The sequence below is a fragment of the Varroa jacobsoni genome, unplaced genomic scaffold (genome assembly GCF_002532875.2).
Source record: "Varroa jacobsoni isolate VJ856 unplaced genomic scaffold, vjacob_1.0 scaffold_52, whole genome shotgun sequence".
Lineage (NCBI taxonomy): Eukaryota > Metazoa > Arthropoda > Arachnida > Mesostigmata > Varroidae > Varroa > Varroa jacobsoni.
Window position 1 is genome coordinate 35,245 of NW_019212954.1, and position 20,741 is coordinate 55,985.

At 41.8% G+C, this 20,741-nt stretch overlaps 1 protein-coding gene across 6 annotated transcripts in view; it reads right to left on the reverse strand.

Annotated features, from left to right (window-relative positions):
• Window positions 1-20,741, reverse strand: part of LOC111260801 (solute carrier family 60 member 1) — a 49,100-nt gene that overhangs the window by 16,617 nt on the left and 11,742 nt on the right. For 3 of the 6 annotated variants that reach the window (XM_022833842.2, XM_022833819.2, XM_022833826.2), the window contains one exon: window positions 7,246-20,474. The exons of 1 other annotated variant lie outside the window; for it this stretch is intronic. In XM_022833842.2, the coding sequence (XP_022689577.1) occupies window positions 20,233-20,474 (242 nt within the window). In that variant the 3' untranslated portion in view covers window positions 7,246-20,232. Of the gene's footprint in view, window positions 1-7,245; window positions 20,475-20,741 lie in introns of those variants that run through there. 2 more of the 6 variants (XR_015311207.1, XR_015311205.1) reach the window with 1 other exon arrangement.

Sequence of the window (20,741 nt, forward strand, 5' to 3'; positions counted from 1 at the left end):
TATATATAATGTAGTGCCTTGTTGTGAATCACACATTAGACGTACCTATGAAGGTACCAGGCTCTGAACGTTCAGCGTACGTACATATCTATACAACCCAGCCAGAGTTTTCGGTTGATTTTTTTGGTCAACTATTCTAGGGCTTTTAGTTGCGCTAACAAGGCGACAGCAGCAGAACTACTGGAGAACTAGTGGAAATAAGGTTAAGAACAGCGTTTTGGCTAGGTGGGTACAGCTAACAAAAGGAGAAGACATTTAGGAAAAAGTGGTGCCAACAGTTAAGGAACATAACGCAGCCCGCATTGTAGATAGTGCTCCAACCAACGCTTGCATGATGCGATCTCAATAGATTTACATTAAGTTCCAAATAATACACCCCTTACTCGCTTTTCTCTACTGACAATTGACAGGATCGGGGGAAATCACTGTTAACGGAGCGAAAGTTGAACGGATACAGGTGAGCGCAGACCGTCGACGAACATCAATAATTGTTATCCACCGATTTATCATACCTGTTCATTCTTCTCCTTGGATTTGTGACTTACTTTCATTCGGAATCATACAAAACGGTCTTCGTCGCGGTCTACCAAGACAAATTTAAATTACAACTGCGATGCGAATTAGGACTTGGAAAAAGTCATTATCAAGTCAGGGTATCTCTTTATTATTTTGAGCAACGATGTGTCGGTCATGCTGTGTTGTGGGTTATAACGGTGGGACAAATAACCCATGTCATCTATAACTTTAGTCACCGAGCAGGAACGTGCACAAAAACTCGAGTTCTCTCTTCCGGTTGAAAATTTTTTTTTGGAGTCAACACTATGGACTTAAATATGAGCGCGAAGTGCATGCCTGAAGCTGCTTTTGATGCTTGAGATGACGCTGCACTCAGACCGAATGGCATGGGGCGGGTAGCCGTCTGCTGTTTCACGCCCCAGCATGGGCTTCAACACTAAGCGAGAAAAGCATTAGTTAGATGATATTGGGATTTTTCCGAGCGCCGAGGGTTTGGCTGTGGCGAACAGTAGTGAGGTGACAATCAGTGTGTTTGATAGGACGTACCGTGGTATCGTGAGCCAGACGTTTCAAACAGGCCTCAAGTGGACTGGAAAACATATGGCTTACGAATACGAATGATTAATGCGTGTAAGAATGTAAATTTTGCATGATATTTCGTCTGCTAGGACTGACCGAAGGAATGAAGTTCTATGTAGTCGAAACAGCTGCAACAGCTACGCAATTTCCTTCCCCTATAGTTATATATAACATCACATGCATAATAATTAAATTGATTCCGAAGTACCTTTATTGACCTCCTCTTGCGTCAAGCATTATGAAATGATTGTTGCTTTTGGTAAGACCACAATCACGTAAGTTGGCAGGTATTTTTTTAATGCATTCATAATATTTCGAAAAATATCTAGTAAAGAAGCAGCTTATGAAATGGTATAATCGACTACCTACATATCGTGTAACGTACACTTATTGAGCACATAATACAAAAATTGGCTACAGTGATGTGTCTAAAGACAGGTCATTATCTGCTCCGTGACGAGGTTGGGCAGACCTCCTATGTCTAGTGTTTTTGGCGGCTAGCGGCTAAACCATAGCGGGCTATAAAGAGAGTGGAACTGGAAGTTAGTGAAACAGACATTGAACCAATTCACGGTCTTGTTTTTTGAGGTTAAACTTTAACGGAACAGCGGAATACAGCGGGGTTTGCTAGCGCCCCGAGATGCTCCTTAAAGCTAAGCATTTTTCCGCGCCTGACATTTAGCCTCATGTACTACTTCATAAAAAATAGCATGAATTTAATATTAATGTGCAAGTTCGCTCACCATGTGCGTCAGGTAAAATTCGGTAAATATAGCAACAATAAGAAGGAAGGTGGTCAAAAAGAAATGATGAACTATCATTTCTACCATCAAAACGAACTGTTTTCAATAAAAGAAAAACAACAAGAACAACAAAAAAGCGTTCATTATCAAGAAACTTTAAATAGCTGTGAATATACCATAGACAACATGCTTGTACGGAGCGAGCTGGATCGTTTGAGTTGATATTTATGCCCTTGTCCTGATGGTGGTGAAGCGAAATAGTTGAAGGCGGGGGTAATGGGGCGGGGTGGGACGAGTAAATTGCGCTTCGTGTGTTGCTTGGTGACTATACAAAGCTTGTTTTCTCTTCAAAATGGATTCGTTGCTTCGTTGTGCTATTTGACATGAGGGGAGCACTGTACTCTAACACATGCTTGGGTGGGTTTCTGCATGTGTCTGACAGGATGAGGGCGAAAGCGGGGATGACGAAACAGGCGTGGGTGTTTTAGCGGAGATGTATTTTGTTTGCGTTAGAATCAAAGCGATTTGATCTGCAGCAGGGATCTCGTCTAGCTGGTACGTACAATGTACTGAAGTACAGTCAACCCATGGCGACTTCCCTTGTGTGGCTTCGCATGAAGAGAGCATATGCGCTGGGTTTGGAGCCTGATGGGGTTTTATGATGGTGCCCGCGGCATCGACAACTACGAGTATTCGATTGACACAATGGTATTCATTCTCTATATGGCAGCTCTACTCTGGGTCAGCTGGATCAGTTACACCCATTCGAGCTTGGGGTTCATCTCAGCCCGATATTGATATTCTGCACACATTCTCACCACCGTGAAGATCGTGAAAGAATGGGAGATACGTAAAGAAATAACCGAGACGTAGACCGTGCCTGAATGCTATGCCTTGCCGTTTCTGAGCGTTTGACCCCTGCAGGCGTTTTGGCTACCACTTGCGTTGACTACATATAAAACTACGCTAGATAATGTAATGGACTTTACAGGAGTAGGGGACTTATATGAGGTCACGGAAAGACGTTCAGGCCGTGATTAAAATGTTATGAATTATTATGATACTGATTTGACCTATCTCGCCATTTAAATAGAACGGGTTGACAAATCTTCTACTATTGCTTATTAAGTGGTTTAAACATCTTAATTAGCCAAATCGCAAATTTAAGATTTCAAAGTTAAGTTTGAGTTTTCTTCAAAATAGATATTCATTGCTTCACTTTCTTAATTTTAAATGTCGCCTATAAAAACATTATTAAGCGGGCCACACGAAGCGAAACTAAAGAATTAAACTAGCACAATTTTCACATGCCATCCAGTCTGTCAGTAGCTACAAACAAGAACCTCGTTCGAAGCCAAAGCATACAGCTCCGTATGTTAGGGTACGCTCCCCTACTTGAGGAAAGTTAAATAATAACTGGGAACGCAGATGCAGCATGAGGCGACTGGCAGCGTGCAGCAATAAAAGACCACTTTATTACTGGATATGGTTTAACTGTTTTGATTATTGTAGAAGTGGATAGGTGATCGAAAATCTAGTTTAAAAAAATCTCAACTTAGATGTAAGAGCTCAATTTTGTACAAGCACAAACACCTTGTAGACATTTTATTCGTATTAAGCCGGGTACCTATTGTCTCGGAGAAAAACCCGTTGAAGAGTAAATCGAAAACTTCGATAGTTCGTCGGTCTACTTGCGCGCTATTATTGTCTACCCTGTGTCCAACATATCAGTGCAAAAAGGATACGCCAGCGTAGTGCAACTTCCCCTAATCGGATCTGCCCATTACTTGGCCGCAGCAGCAAGGGCAGCGGTCCACCTAAAAAAGGATCGAAGTCACTCGACTTCTTTAGAATTCAGCGCCAAAAGTACGACGTATCGTTGCACGTCTCCGTCGTCGTGTTCGAGAGTGACTCCAACGTTGAAGAAACGGAAAAAAGTCAAAAACCGAGCATGAAGATGGAACAGACGTTGTAACTACTGCTTCTGGAAGAGAGAAAAACGAAAACCGCTGGATGGGAAACTCCAAGATGTTGAAGTCACGTCGTCAGTGAGACGCCGTACGGCACACTAAGCAAGCTGCCTGCTAGCCAACTGAAGAGGAACATGTCGATTTTTGGAAGAAGCGGACACCCAGGCAGGGAAACTACTTGCCGATCGCTACGGCTTGACTTGCTATTACCATGTACCGTACCACCATTGATCCAAAGGCGATCACGTGACCGATGCTACCATGCTTCGTGCTGGGCTGGGCGGCTTGAACATGAGATTCGAGAGAATATAGGAGAAGGAAAAAGCTAAAAGACGATCTCTAAATATATATATACAACAAAAGCAATAACAGTGCGACCAATACCAACAAAGAAAACAAGTGAATTGTGTCTTTTCACTTAACGAAAAAGACGACAAGCCAATTGTATCTATTCATTTATTCATTCGTTGGCTGACCTAGGATAAACGCACAGGATCTGAGCAGACCTTGGTAGGGATTGTTAGGACGTCACTACAAAGGTTGTCTCTTTGTTGTAAAAAATCGACAAAGTCGACTTCGACAAGAAACGGAGGCTAAGTAATTGTGTAAGTAGACCTCAGATGAGCTCCAGGATTCTAAAAGCAACCTCTATTCCTATGACGGCCCAGCGACGATAATGTATTTGCTTTTTACTTTAAAAAGCACTACGGGGTACAGGCTGGGTTATCGTAAGGAACTGAATAGGATTGAAAGTTGATCAAGGTTAAGAGAGGAACAAAAGCGGTCCTCGGGAATGCTGACAGCAAAAAAGTTTTAATTACAAATTACTGCTAAACGGCAAGGTAGAGCGAATTATCTACGAAGATCTACGTCGATCTTGTACAGATAATTTAATGAACTAACAACCCATAGTAGTGCATAAATCCGGCAGCACACGGAAAGAGGAAACTGGGTCTAAAGGTCTTCAGGGCATATTAATATCATAAAAATATTAAGAATGAGGACTGTTAGTAGATAACTGCAACAGCATACTTAACGTAAAAATGTTACGTAATTTTCGACTCGAACTCTAAGAATTACATATGCGAATTCACATTATTTTGGAGGGTTTTCGATCAGTATTAAGAAATATCGGTTTAAACCTCCATGCCAAAAATTGCCATCCCAGTATCGTATAGGTGAAACAGTTATCATATTTGGTTCCTAGCCCCTTTCACGCTGAAATTTTAATTAAAGGTAGGAAAGTCAGCTCATCAAGACCTATCGACTGGCGTCAATAAAAATCGTCAACGGTTACCAAAATGTTTGCCATCTTTCCAAGTAACACGTATTAGAAATCCGCTCAAATCGCTTAAAATTCTGTAAAAGTAGGTTTCCATCCTGTTCTCTGATGAAGGAGACATGCCACTGTTGGTTCTTCGTCTTCTTCACTCCAACATAAGTTAAACTTAATTTCCTTCACGCCAAATCTATTTTAGATATAAGGACATGTACAGAAATCGATAACGAATAATGCATAATTTATTTTCAGTTTTAAATAATCTTAAAAACAGGTCTTATAGGTGGATAGATAGGCATTACCAGGAAGCTTTGATCTGAGCTATACCTAACATATAGATTAAAGATATACACCTTTATAATTATGCTGTTGCATTTACTTGATATTTTACAGCGTATCCCATCGTGCCTATTCTGTTATAGTAACTCATAACCTGCTAATTCAGTCAGTTCGGTTGCAGGTACCCTGCGTGACGTACACCGTTCTCTCATTAGAATGCTCCTACAATTCCGCTGCAATTATTTCATCGACCTGTTCTGATATTATGGCTTGTATTACGATTAGGCCATTCTACAATTATATCTGCCTCTGTCGAAACAGTCCTATAATTGCTATCTCATTTGTCTTGCTTTCCTGTTTGACCTAACCAATTATGGTTAGTCCTACCAGTCGAAAAAAGCACTCATCGAATCGAAAGATATGGATCATTGAGATAGCTAATATTTTCATATATCTAAGAGTGTCAAGGTCAAGCAACCGTTTGACAATGCCCTTCACCGAACATAACACCCATTCTTTACTACCATAACCCATCATTAGTCTATTTCGAGTTTGACCCGTGCCAGATTTAACCTAGAAAAGACGATAATTCTACTGAACGTCTAGCGCATTGCGTGGCTTTTCTCCTGTAATCCTGTTAACATCGATTCGTCAATCTATTGCAAGTGTCCCTATAAAATAGTTCTATTTCCCTGGACAATTGATATAATAAGTGGCGTTCATTGCTGCTTAGTGCATCCCCAAAATAGAGTGTACGTCGTTTTATAGAGCCAGTGATCCGACTGATGATTCAGTGATACCTTGTAAAGGATCATACATTTTCTCAGAACGACGGCACTCCTAAGCGACGCCCATGAAGTTAAATGTTAATAATGGAGTTAGGTTGAACGCCGTGTTGTATACTACTTGGTCGGAATGCCTTTACTGCAAATGTATTGTTCCGGTACAAATCGGCCAGGGTGACAGGCAGTCATGTAATAAGATTTTTTTTCCGTATTTATCCCATCGACTTTATCACCCTCACTATTTTCCTCAGGACGGAGCTGTACCAACCGTAAAAAAATCGTTTCGATCAATTTACACTGAGGGGTCGATTTATACTTTTGATGCTTAAAAATATGAATAGAAGAAGCCTACGGCGACTATATGGCATACAATATACGGACACGCCTCTGGATATACATACGGATGAAATTCTACAAGAAAGAAAAAACCAAAATTATATATATATATATATATATATATATATATAAGGTGCTACACCTAAATCAGGGCTTTTTCGTTTACCTTTTTCCCAAGATATTATCTGATTAAAAACTGATATTTCAACGAAATGTTTGACGTTACCATTGATTGCAATTGGAGCTTCCATTGAGGATATAAAACACCCATTAGTCATTTTCAAAAGATTCCTTCTTTAACTCTCAACTCTTTTAACGTCGTGCTATTCACAGGTATAAACTAACTAAGGTATCGCTCAAATGAGGTACATGCAAAAAAATTAAATTATAGGCATATGGCAGAAACGCCTGGCTTAAAAAGTGCAAAAAGTCTCAAAAAGCCTGACTATCAGAGCTTGTCTAAACGATTAAACTGATAATTGAATCGTCTCCCATAGAGAACTGTTGTTAATGCCTGTACCGAAAAAGTATGTCTCTCGCGCGATTTAAAGTTTTTATATTTGAATCTGAAAGTGATCGAGGGTTTTTTGGCTTTCCTGTAGGAAATTTTTCTCAGATTTTATAAAAAAAAAAAAAAAAAAAAGCAGTAATGTCGATAACCGATTTTGAGCAAAAAAAGAAGTTTTTGACTTTGGTAAGGGTTCATATCGCGCAAAGAAATTCGACAGTAGCTCGTCTTTATTTACATTACAAAAATGTCTGTTCTTCACAGCAACGAATTGCCTGTTTTATTCCAACAAAAAAACACACGAAAAAGAGCCTACCAAAATTTGTCCTAACCTATATAATATATACAACCAGTTAATTTGAAATGCAAGGAAAGAAGAAAAGTTTCAACTTTTCAGAAATATAGTTAGTTGACCTTCGATAGGATTTGGATCGTGAGTTTATCACCAGGCTGCTATAAAAACCGATGTACGGGAGTCTATTGGGTCTCGAAGAAAAATTTTGATCTCATATTAAGAAATTGAAATATTTTAATTTGAAGAAGAAATGCCAATCTGGCCTTTGACGAGTACCGCGGGTGACTTAATTTGGAATGATGTCCTGCCGATTCATTCACTAATATATAAAATGTCAGTTCTCAGCGCTATTCCATGCAATAATGGGTCATTGCTATAACGTGAAAGGATTTGTCCAGTTTTTTTCACGTTATTGACTTGACCAAAGCAGGCCAGTACAATATTTTTACATACACCAAATCTGAGCACTAACACTCGTAAATTCTGACATGGGTCGGTTTTTGCCACAGCTGCAAACAATTTCATATTGAATGTGACGTAGTTTTAAATTATTCTTCAATTTTTTAAAAGCCTCATGCTCCTAGTAGTAGGTCGCTCATCAAATACGACAACAATACCATAGAAGAAAATGCCATTATATATAATAGAATATAAGGTCGGATTTTTATACTGACCGACCTAATATGTATATGTATATACAATCTGAGACGATCGGATTCGTCTTTCCGATTCTCTGGATGATCTCCTTCTGTTTCGTCAGATAAACGTTACGTACAAATAGTAGTTATAATATGACAGATTTCAGGGTAAAAAGTAATAGAATGTTTGATAAGCCAGGCAAGTTGCACAATCCCACTATAATAGTCGGGTAGGTACACGAGTTCAGTTTTCAGTCTTCGCCCAGTCAAGAGTCGATCCAAAGTAGATGTTGCGTTGCCATTAGAAAACGTTCACCGCCAGCCGCCGTTGATAAATTTGCATACAGTTTAAGAAATAGGTAAAGCTTGGAAGAACATCGTATCAGCTCGTCGTATGTGGCAACTTAGTGTTCCTTGATCGTTGCGATATTTTCGAATGCCGCGCGTCATCCCGATAGCTCGAAGCACATCAGATCAACACACCTGATGGATGTACTTACCTCATAAACTGTGTCCACAGTGAAATACTGACTGCAGAACCCGAGTTTCTCAACAACCATAAGTTTCTCATATACGTTTGGTAACATTTTTACTTTTTTTTAGTCGCCCATTTTGAAAGGGTTGTCTACTGCGGCTTTTAATAAACGTATCGATGAATTTTTTGCCCAACAGACCCTGCTGACGCTCAGCACCGACCGAAAGCATATTTGTGAAATAGGCATTATTGATTTGGCAGTACTCGTTGCGTAGCCCCCACTCAACCGCTGCGCCATGAGTTCGGCGCAGTAAATTTTGGTGACACTGCACCAAGTACTTGGTCTGCCCATTTCTGAAGCCAGCTAGTCATCTGGGCGCTGTCTCTATATACAATCTTCTTGCTCCTTGCGTTGCTCTTTCCTTCTCGTTGCCCCTTGCGTTTTTTCCCGTCTGGCGCTGCACGTCGTGATCGTCGGACGTCAGCTTTTCTTTGTCCGCCTAGCAGCTGCTGACGTCGCTTTCATCGGCCGCCTTTCGTTGCTTGGCCGTAGCCTGCAGGGGCTGCTTCTGCTTGTTCATTGTGACTGCCTCCCTGGATGGCCGGCTTCTTGACTTCCTGACCGGACGATATGGCCTCTTTGTAGCAGTAGAAGCACTGGTAGGGACATCCAACGATAAAATCCCATGTAGAAGAAGGCAGACACTACATCGAGATGGCGGCCATGAGACGATCAAGGCTGACTTTTGCCTTCGGGTGGGGCAGCCCTTATATATATATGCATTGCTATGTGTGAAGGGCTGACCGAATGATGGTCTTCTTGTTCCCTGGCTGGAGGCATCTGATTCGTATTGCCCTCGGCTTTCCTTTATACAAAGCAGGGTGTATCTTTGCTTAAAGCAGATGAACGACATCTGACCCTCACCATCGTAACTCTCTGTTTTTGTCGTCGACTCCTACGAGACCAAAGGAAGGCGAGAAGGCGAAAAAAGTTCAGGGAGAAGAAAACGGAGAACACAATAAGGATAGTCGCTTTCCTATTCCAGCTATCTAGGCAGTGTAGTTAGCTAAGAAGCTTAAGGTTGAGAAGCTGGTACTGCATGAGTAGTACGCATGGTCTAGCATTGTATCTATGCTGGATACATATGCGTTTTGTACCTATTGTGTCTGCCCAACCATTCACAAAATCCACGATTCAACTCAGCGTCGTTACTTGTTGCTGCTACGATCGCCTTAGTTGTTGTTATATATACTAGTAATCGGAAAATATTATATTTAATTCTATTGTTACCCTTTATGCGCTTTTGTGCGTAATTCTTCTCACCATAGCTCTATTATTGATTAAAACAAAATAATTACAACTCATTTGTTAGTTATGGTTATAGCCTTGCTTTTTATAAAGGTGCAGCAGCTGTCCCAGACAAACCTATAGTTGTTCAGCCCTTGCGAACATACCAGTGATACTGCTGTTCGTTACGAAGAAGAACTAAATCGGTACGTATTCTATCTCAAAAAGGCGCGAATAAATAAATTTAGCGGCGATAATTTGCATCAATGATGGGAATATCAAGTTGTTTATAAACCAAATAACCTTTACGAAAGATAACGGAAGATCTGTTTACGCAGTTTAACCCCCACGCCTTTTAAGTATTTGTTTGGCTGCGCTCAAGACGCATATTGCGTTCACTCTGAGCATCAGTCCTCCTCCAAATTCCGAGTTAATGCAAACAGCAGTCTGATTTGTTGCTTATTCATTTGTCTCAAGAGGCAGCAACAGAGGCTAGAAGAAACAGACCCCCGATATGCGCTACTAACGTAAACAAACGATAGTTATTGCCATTTGCAAAGCTATTCTGACGCTTGTTCAGTCTGATCAGTGTTACTGTATATAACGGTATAATATTAATATATAGATAATTTTAAATTTCTTTCATAGTATCCATTATTTTAATTCACAATGCTATAATTATGTAATTTGAATGGTACTTACCTTCAGTATCTTACCCCAACGTGTTTTTTTTTCTTCATTTAATTGTTGTATACTACTGGAGGTTTCTATTTGGTCGAGCGTCTATTTGCTCAAAATGGATGTTTGACGTGCGCTAAAAGGCTTCCTATCCCTACATATAGCTGTGCAAGGTTTCATTTAGCAGGAGTTTAGCTAACGCACCGAATCAAGCTCTCTCCGTTTCTGTGATCCTTTATCTTTCTCGTTACCTATCGACCTCGACCGTAGGGTTACATTAGGACACCTCCTCCTTCTGCGAAAGTTTCAGCGCTTTCATCATCGTCATCTTCGGTACCGACTGGCATTGTCGATGCTGTAGTCACGAGACCACTGGCTTTCTGTTGCTCCCCTATTGTAATCGCCGGATGCAAAAAGTAGCCCAGTCATTCTTGACCTTTCTGCCAACTGCTTTCGAGATGATAGCGTCCTATTCTTCGGTGCCTGTGCTCTTCTATCATCTTTTATATATCAGGCAACCTACACTTCTTGCAGGTCTTAGTGTACACCTGTCTTTTCTCCAGTTACGTTATTTCCTTCTAACCTGGAGGTATACACAGACGATCTGCATATAATTTGTAGGTATAAATAATATGCCTATATGATGTTATTACAACACCAAGTGTTCTTTCTATTTCTTGCTGCTCATAGCGTCGCGCACAAAACAACAAAATAAACAAACTAAACCAAGGTTCCAGCAAACACAGAAGTTACAATGTCGCGGCAATCGGTACTGCACTTTTTCTAGCTTCGAGTAATATATTGACTGATCTGGTAATTCGCAACATTCTATCTAGGTGGCAACTAGTATGACCTGCCACCGTAGTGATTCCGCTGCCATTACTCCTCTTGTTGCGTCACTCATTCATCAGCTATCCCATCAGTCCGCAAGTCGGTATGGTATATCCATCCAACCACTCACATCCATATAGAGATAATGATGACAACGCTGCAATGCTTCTTTTTTTATTCCGGCACATTGTCCGAAAGCTTTCCCTTGTCCCTATTTCTTTCTCGCAAAGCTTTGGCTAATATAAGTATTTCATATGCAACAGTTTCATTATGTATCACGTCAATAGGAATGGCAACGAGGGCCTCAACTAGCTATCGGGCAGCTTTGCTATGCGATAGTGACGTGTCTGTGCTGTGACCAGCTTTTATCAATTACAGAATAACGAAAAAACCAATAACAATCGAGATGCGACTTTTCATGTCGAGATGAACTTTATAGCGGACAGGATTAGTGGATTAGATCTGCTATAAGTCTAACACATAGCGGGATTACAAGCCCTCTGTATATTGAACAATACATACTTCAAAAAAACACATAACACCACATGACACAGTCTTGCTTGAATTATCTAGTTTAAAGAAAATGTATTGGGCGATGATTAATACCTATTGTAAATATTTGACTCAATTTCTAAGTATCTTGTATATGTACCCTGCACCAAAGAGGAAGCACACACTATTTCAAGCGGCCATAAATTCCGCAGCTGTGCGCGTCCCGATTCTTAGCGTGCTAAATCTGTATATAATGTGCCAACGACGCGGAGCGAGCACAAGGGCCCTAATTAAGGTAGTAAGCTTATTTAATATGGCGTTAGCCGCAATTCTTGCATAGAAATACCCGTTTAGAGCTTATAGTTTCTTGTTTAGATATGAAGATGGGCGTCATCCTTGTGGACAAAGGTCTCGTTAGAGCGTGACTGCGATTTCTTGACAAATTGAAAATATATTGTAATGATAAATCTAATGAGAGCGGCGGAACTTCACATATTATAGTATCGGACTATTTCGGAAGTTCAGGGCAAATAACTTTCTGTAAAGCTTCTATAGAGTGCGAACCGAGTACATGTGTACACCTAATTTAGTACACGCAATAGGTGGACACTACGCGTCGCAGATAGACAGAGAAGTGTGTGCTTGGCGTACGACAACGCAGAGGCGTGGCAACCGAAATTTTATCTAATTGGCATATTATACAGAAGTGTTTACTTAATACGCGGCTGTAAAAAATTCTTCGTCACATTCTGAGAATGCTCAATCTAGAGTGCAAGCAAAAAACCGTAACCGGTTAGATTTAAGGCTTTTATTCCCTATTTTATGACACGATGCAGAAACGTAGCGTACTGCGTTTGGCTACCAAAGGACAATGCGTTACGCTGTCAACATAATTAGCCAATATAAGCACCGGGCCACGATGTATCCATAAACACTAATTAAGGATCCCGTCTTAATGTGGCAAAGGCGGCAGCGACCGTCTAGCCTCCACCTTAAACTGACTACGATAACCGCGCTCCGATATAGTACTAGTGGAACAGTAAAAGCTCGTGGCTAGTACTACCACTAGACCTATCTCCTAAAGTACCGCATCTCGTCTTCGCGCGATCCCAGCGATCGTTTCCGTCGTCCACCTAAATGCTGTAGTCGATCTAATTGGATTTTCTTTTAGACGACTTCATTAAGCCGGCGAACGTCCTCGGCATTGCGGCATGAAATTTTGATATATACACCCGTCAGACTTGTTTACCCTTTATTGCTACTAACGACGAATTACAAGAGCGAAAGACAACAGGTCAAGCAAGCAGAAACTTTTCGCTTCAAGAAAGAGCTCCACAAGAAATGATCCCCCACTACATATAGAGAAAAATCTGTTTTTCGAACGAACAGATCGGTGAAAACATTAATAACGCAGATCGTCTGCTAATTCGACGTGACTCAGATGTAAAATATATGTAAACAATTCCTAGTATAAGACACGAAACCAGCAATGCTTATCACTGCAGTTATTTATTATGATAGGCATTTCGATTTATCCAAGAATAGTTATTGGCGAAACTAATTTTTGTGGGTTTGACAATGAAATGAGCCCAGATTTCAGTACCTTTCGATTGAACTTGAAATCAATTGCATTCTTGCTACGACCAGACAGTCGTAGAATTTCAAGTTTTAAATGATTTGTTAGATGACTTCACCGTGTTGCTATCTATGTTTTGTCCGGATATGCTCCGATATGTGCGCTATATACAGCACTGACGCCATTATCTTGAGTGGAATTAGGTAACGTTCTGGACTGGGTACTCACTCAAATCACTATGTCTCGTAAAAAATTACGAGCAAGATAAGTCCCGCTGTACAGTGGACTCCTAGCACAAAAAACCAAATATTTAAATACCATACTCATATTAACTATGCAGACTAGGTCAGGGGAGACAAAACTATTACGGGGAATAACAACGCTAAAAACCTTGCAATGCATGGGCAATAATATGCTACTAAATTGTACGCATCAATTAAACATATACAATCTTTGACAGCGGTGAAGCTGTACGCCGACTGGGGCCCAGTTTGTTTGGATGCTATTCAGGGTTGGCTGAAATTTTCGCTGGGAAAGACAATACATTGCAGGAATTTTGTATCTCAAGGTATTTCTCTCTCTCTCTCTCTCTCTCTCTCTCTCTCTCTCTCAGGGCCAAAAGGGCTGCAATATTCGTAGCTTTAAGGCTCTCATGACGTTAGTCAGTAAGTGCCCAGCGTCGGACAAAATAACGATGCTGAGTAATGGGTACCTTCGACTGAAGACAATCGTGGATGCCTGCTTGGGTAACTTAGCTGATTCCGTGCGTAGTATATGGAAAATACCGTGTGAATACAATATGCTTAGGTTCGAGCCTAGGTTTTTTAAAGAGTGTTTCGCATAGTTTACTTGATCGCTTGCTCACCGAGCTACGCCGAGTTCTGATGGCTTCTTTATTCTCTCTGACTGAACCATTTCTCTTGTCTATACTTTAATTTATACTGTAATAGGATGTAATGGGAGAGAACTTTTCACTGGAATTTCACAACGCAGCCTAAAAAAATGTTTGCCTTGAAAAAATGTTTGTGGAGAAATAGACAGAAAAACGCGCTTACAGAAATACGGGTACCTCTTGAACCATCATAACTGATTCCTTCGTATCACTTCAGCAACGATAATAACTCGCATTCGGAGCAAAATCCAACCTTCCACCTTGTTTGGATCATGGAAGGCTTTTCAGTTGGTCTAGTGCGTTTTGAACAAATATGCCACATAGTACGAGACAATCGTATGTGCATGGGGTGAACCCATGTGTGTGCGCTTTACCCGTTTAGTGTTAGCATCTTTTCACAGATGTCATTACGAACAACGCGGAGAGACGTAAGCGCCTGCAGCGACTCGTTTGTCGTGTTCGGCGCTGTGCTCCACGGACCAGTACTGGCTTGGTGCCGTGGTGGTCAAGCCATACTCAGAGAACGACAGCAGACCGTGTTTCTCCACTAGCCTCGGCAACAACAGCCCGACAATCCAGCCAGTTTTAGCATTAGTGCAGACCGTTGCTCCGGCAGTAGAAGAGACAGGAATTCGACAGCTACCGGGGCCTGCTGCTGAAGCTAATGCAATGGAAGATCGGACTGTTGTAGAACGGTCCGTTCTTCCACTCTACCCTATACAGGGTTTCGGCCAACTGACTGCCTCGCTGTTGGTCATTCACCTTCTCCAGTGACAGTCCGACCATGGTCGTAGGATCCTGTTCCAAGACATTCGAGTTGGTCAAAAGGACGACAGGCCTACCGGGTAAAGCGGGGAAATTCCCATGGGGGAGTTGGACAATCAGACAATCTGTGCGTGTGGGATGATGGGAAGAAGACCTTTAGCAATGCAAGAAGAGAGGCAGCCGCAGAGACGGCATCATGGTTGGTGTCTTTGTCCTTCTTTGAGACCAATTTATTGATCCGACCGCCACTATCAGCCGACGTCCATTTATGGGACGACAGTAGCAGATGTAGTAGCAAAAACTCTAAATGCCGGTTGAGTAGCATTATGAAGCGATATGTGATAGCGGAACCTGTCGCCTACAATACACAGAAGAGCGGGTAAGAACGCACAAGCTGTAATAGCAGCTTTTCTCTGTACCGCATCGCCAGAACTTGATTCTTATCTTCACTGCCACCGTCATCAAGCCTACAGCAACGATAACGACAAACTCCCGGACAAGGCCATGAACGCTTGAACCCGCTTAATCCAAACAGCAGTCTTGGTCACCGGCACCTGACAATACCGTGCTTATCTTACGCATATCCTGTCCGCCGATGTTCCACTAATGTGGATATCGTTGTCGCTGTATGAGCGTTCGGGATTTGTTGCGAGCGAACGAAAGAAGCCTTGTGTTGATGCCGAGCGATGGTCGAGCTTCCTTCACGATCGTGCATCAGTCTGCCGCTTCCGTATGGTTTTTTTTGGGCCGGTGCAAAGGGCCTCTCTTGCCATCACTTCTCTTTTTCGACACCGACGCTTGCTCGCAGTTGTCCTTATTTCGTAAACGAGGGCAAACTTCTGCTTATCGTCGGAGCGGGCGAATCTCCTCCCGATTGACGAATGGCGGCAAAAGAGAATCTAGATGGACCAATTAGACCCAGAGACACCATTACCGTCAATACCGCCTGACAGACGCCAAACACAGGAAAAGTGCAGCGGAACATGGGGCACTGCGTGTCATATGTGGGGGTTCAGTGCACGATTGTATGGGCTCGTCGTTTATAGCTGCTTGTACTTTATGCTTCACCAAAGGCGATCTGGGGTTTGTGCCGTTTCACTACCGCAAACCAAGTTTTATCTTTCGCCATTCTCTGCCTCGCTTCTTGTCTCATCGTTTGACCGTCGTTATGTTTCCGCGGCAGTTCTCCTCCGACCTACGAAGTCTTTCATCGCAGTATCGTACGATGACCTTCAATGAGGCCTTCACTATGATCACCGCTGACGCTGTTCGTAGGCACTGCCGCAACGGCTAGCGCCGCCGCCTTCATGGATTTTACGGCTACGGCAAGTGGAGCGAGGGAAAAGTCGGCAAGAGTGTCCTTGATAATGCTAGATGCTTCTGTTGATGCAAGAAGTAGTAGTAGCAATACTGAATGTGATAATTAACCCAAGATCATCGTTGTCTCATTATCCCGCATAACCTGTTTCATTGCCGACCGTTTAGCCGCATAGAATGACTTTAAAGAGCAGGCGCATCATACACCTGTGTAACATTTATTCATCAGTAATGCGTGTATCCTTAATGCAGGTAGAAATTACTAGATTCCGATTCATAATAGGCGACTAGAGTTCTACGGGTAGAATTTATTCTCTAGCAAACAGACGACGAATTAAATACGGTATCGTAGTATTGTGGCCGTTCGTTTATGGCGTGTCCATTATAACTTTTCACAAAAGTAGAGCCGATAGCGATATCCAATTGTGTCTTCGTTGGATAGCGGCGATGTTACTAACACCGGTTCTGTGCCGCAGTCCGATATAAGTTAGTTCCATGCGCTTATTGCTATTTAAGACTTAGTAAGCACTGCGCCTTGCCACAGGATGACAGTACTAAAAATCATTGTTTTGAAGCTGTAACATACAACATGCGTAAGGTCTCAAACCTATGCTATTGTTCATGCGTAAATGCTGCCCTGTGTGTGTAAAATAAGAGAAATCAATGTGAGGGCTTTTTCCCCTAAGCCTTTTTTGCCGATACACCGCCAACTACTCCAAGTTCAATATGATTTGGTACCGCCGTCCGCTTCGCCCAGTTATCGTGGACAGACGAAACAGTGGCTAAATTTAATCTACCTTCAAATGACGGTCTTTTCGTCGCATTCCCAGTTAGTATAGAGAATTTTGATGGAGCGGTCGGGATTGGCCAAATTTCCACCAGCTAGTCGCAATAAGTTTTACAACCAGTTGATCCAATTTAGCCAGCATCCCTCTACAGCGGAGCTCACTATACAAAGAGAACGAAAAAACGTGGGGCTTAACGTAGAGGTAAACGTGGCAGATTGACTTACATAACATGTTCGCTGTGTACTTGAGTCAACGCTTTTAGCTGTTGTTGTTTCTTGTCGGCAGCAATGCTGTGATTGTAACTCAGTTTTTGTGCACGAACGAACCAAGCATGGAGCTCAATGAGCTGCAAAATAAATGACACAACGTGAAAACTGAGGTGGCCAACAGACGGACGGATGAACAGGGAAGGAAAAGTAATTCAATAGATCGATAGATCGCTGTCGTTAAGAGACTTGAGAATATAATCCAGAGGTACAACGGACGGTCAGAGAGCGATGGTCTGTGATGGGGAAAAGTTTCGAGCAATTCAATTAACACAGCTCAAGCCAACAGGCTACTTCTGCTATCGACGTCATATTGAGCGAGGGAACCATTTGGTTGCACGACGTTGGTTACCTAAGCTTCAAGCAGCAACTTTAGGGGGCACCTCTGCTTGAATACCATCGTAGCGGCGTGTTAGCTTTTACTGCTACCACAATCAACGGCTATCGGTTTGCCGTAGTGTTATTCATTCTATAGCAACGTAGTACGATAAATAGACACTCCTCCCACGTAGTAGTGCTCGTGTACCGCCGGCAAATGCTTTGCATATGAACCTCCATCTATTTCGAAGGTTTTTGCTGACGTCGATGGCGAGAACAAGTCCTCGTGAAGAGTGGCGGCGAGGGATTCAGGAACTATTGACGGCCGCGAACTAAAGAGCTGCTCCGATGTCTCCTAGGTTACCTGTTCCCTACTAATGATCTAAAGATTGGGGACTGCCTGCTTAGCTTCTGCCTTGCATGAAAGCTTTTAATCCTCAATCATATTCTCTTTGCCCATAAAGCTATCGGAACCGGAACCGTTAGGTTTCATATGCGAATGCACTACACAGATATGTATATAAGAAAAAAGACAGGTCAAAGAGAGGCTATATAAGTGAACGAAAGCCACGGCAGTCGAAATAATTCAAGTCAAAATCTACTAGGAATACTATCTAGGAATACTAACTAGGAATAGAAGCGACAAAATGATTAAAAAAGATCCATTTGACAAGTCTCAGCGTTCGGACTACGTTGTCAAGTGGCCTCTGTGAAGCAGTCAGGTTGACGTTCAGGTGAAGCGGTAAAAACACTTCGTTTACTGAATGAACTGTATTGTAAATTAACAGAGGATCGTTCAATTAGCTTTATTACGTATTTAACTTACTTCCTTAACTCCACAATTAAGACTGGATGAGTCCACTAAATAAATATGCCGAAGAAGTTTGCTAGGGAGATTGCTGCGATGAAACGACTCTGAGCCCCAAGGACATGTAAATGTCAAAAAATAGGTTAAGTACTATTCGATCAAATCTTGCTTACTATTACTATCATAAACAAAAAGATAGAAAATTCAATTAAGACGGGCCTTGGGCGTTTACCCGCTACAGTCACCCATATTGATATTCTATCTATCGTACTAGAGAGGTCAACATCCGCTCTTTGTCCCCTGGCCTTCTTCATCCCTTTACAAGCTTTAATGCGGGTATTTAAATATTCAGTCCACACACAACGTTTGCTTCACGTCACTCTCATTTGTTGAACCGATAGATATCTATCTATATATATATATATATATATAGATATGGGTTTGTGACGTAAAAAATACCTAACGTTCCTTAAGTATGCAGCATGAACCTTTTTCTCATATCCTTAATATTCATATAGAACTGAAACAGCGTTATTATAGAATATTCCACGTTATATTTTTATGTGTAAATTGGGTGTCGGCATTTGCAAATATATGCCGGACAGTAACAGCCTATATAGTAGCTTTGAGTCGTCCACATCTATATTATGCTTCGTCATTTAGCCCCTAATTAGATTTCACAAAACGTGATTCCGGAAAGGTCCTATCTGTTCTTTCTTGTGTGCGCTTAAATAGATTGCAAGAAGATTCATTGATCACTCTAATGCTATAGCTACTATCAAGTTCGTACCCTATTATCTTATCCTTTGTTACCTTTAATCGGGTATATTTTTTTAGTCGGGCCTCTCAGCCGCAGGGGACCGACCTTCAAAGGATGGCAGCTAAGGCTTTCTCAAGCTTATTAGCTTGAGACACTTACGTACCAGTACTGGTAAGCGTTTGAGCTAGCCATCAGCAATACGTCATCGTTACTGTGTTTATCGACCAATGACATTGTGTGTGAGCGTGTCTGTGTAAAAAGCGTTACCTCTATCGATAGGTTTTGCTTGCAAAATTCAGAGCGTCGCCTGCATCGAATTCCTCTACAGAAGCCAACATTATCAACTGTTAGCCTATTCTTTCCTTCTTTATTTCTTTATACTTGTCAAACATCTGGTTTAAATATAGCACCCAGCATTGATAACGCGTTCTGTTTGCTTGTCAATCGTTCGCTTGCGATGTACATCATGTATATGATATCCTGGGTGGCGCTAACTCTCTTTTGCAACATAGCTTATATCGGGTCGATGTATTTGTACCGGATATTCGGACGTCTCGGATACGCGACGACGCCGTCGTCAATAATAACAATTATAATCGCTAACTGAGATACACTTGTACGGTCATAGGTTTTATTTTAGGCAGTAAAGCACGAATGTATATGGTTTACGAATACGAGTGCCTCGTGGTTCGATCAGAACTCATCGCAAGATCATATAAACTCATTTGAGATTAATAATAATACAATAATTTGTCCGCTGTCTCGGAACTTCTCTGGCTAAATACAATAGCGCAGTACCTTTTGTGCGTGCAGGATGACAGAAGGTCTTCTTCATGCAGCGCCGCGCATCAGTCGAGGAACCATGATGGAACATTGACAGCGACTGTGCATATACTAATCGCGTGCCATTAAATACGAGAGATTTTTTAGTTAAAAACATATCGATTATATATGACCCTGCTGTATAACCATCAGAAGAAAACAGTGCATCTTCGTTGTGTATGCTTGTGCTTGTTGTAAGCTTTCAACAGTAGTGGTGACTGTGGTTTTTCACGATTTAAGACGATTGACGCATAGAAACAGGACTAGGAAAAAAAGAACCATAAGACTCGAACATAGCGCAGCTGAGTCCATAACAAATCGTGGCTGAACTTCGATAAACTGCCCCACAACAAAAGGTACAATCATCTCGCCCGCTGCTGTACCAACCGCAAAGAGTCCTCCAATCCGGTTGCTCACGTGGATATGACCGCTGACCCAGCTGTAAGTTGCAGGATATATAGCCGACATGCCTGGCACAAAAGAATCCGACAAACGAATTACTTGGAGAATATTGATTTGCTAAATAACTACATGGCCACTTGAAGGCCCGTGAAAAAATATGGTAAGTAGCATATACTTAGTGATTTCCGGCCAACGGATAGTAAAACTAATTGATGTTCAGTTAATTTTCGAACCAAGTGCCTGTCATCACTGCTCAATCTCTGTGTCGCAACGACTGCGTCACACTAGCTTAACTTTGGCGCCCTTTTTCCTATCAACATCCGCGTCCATTGACT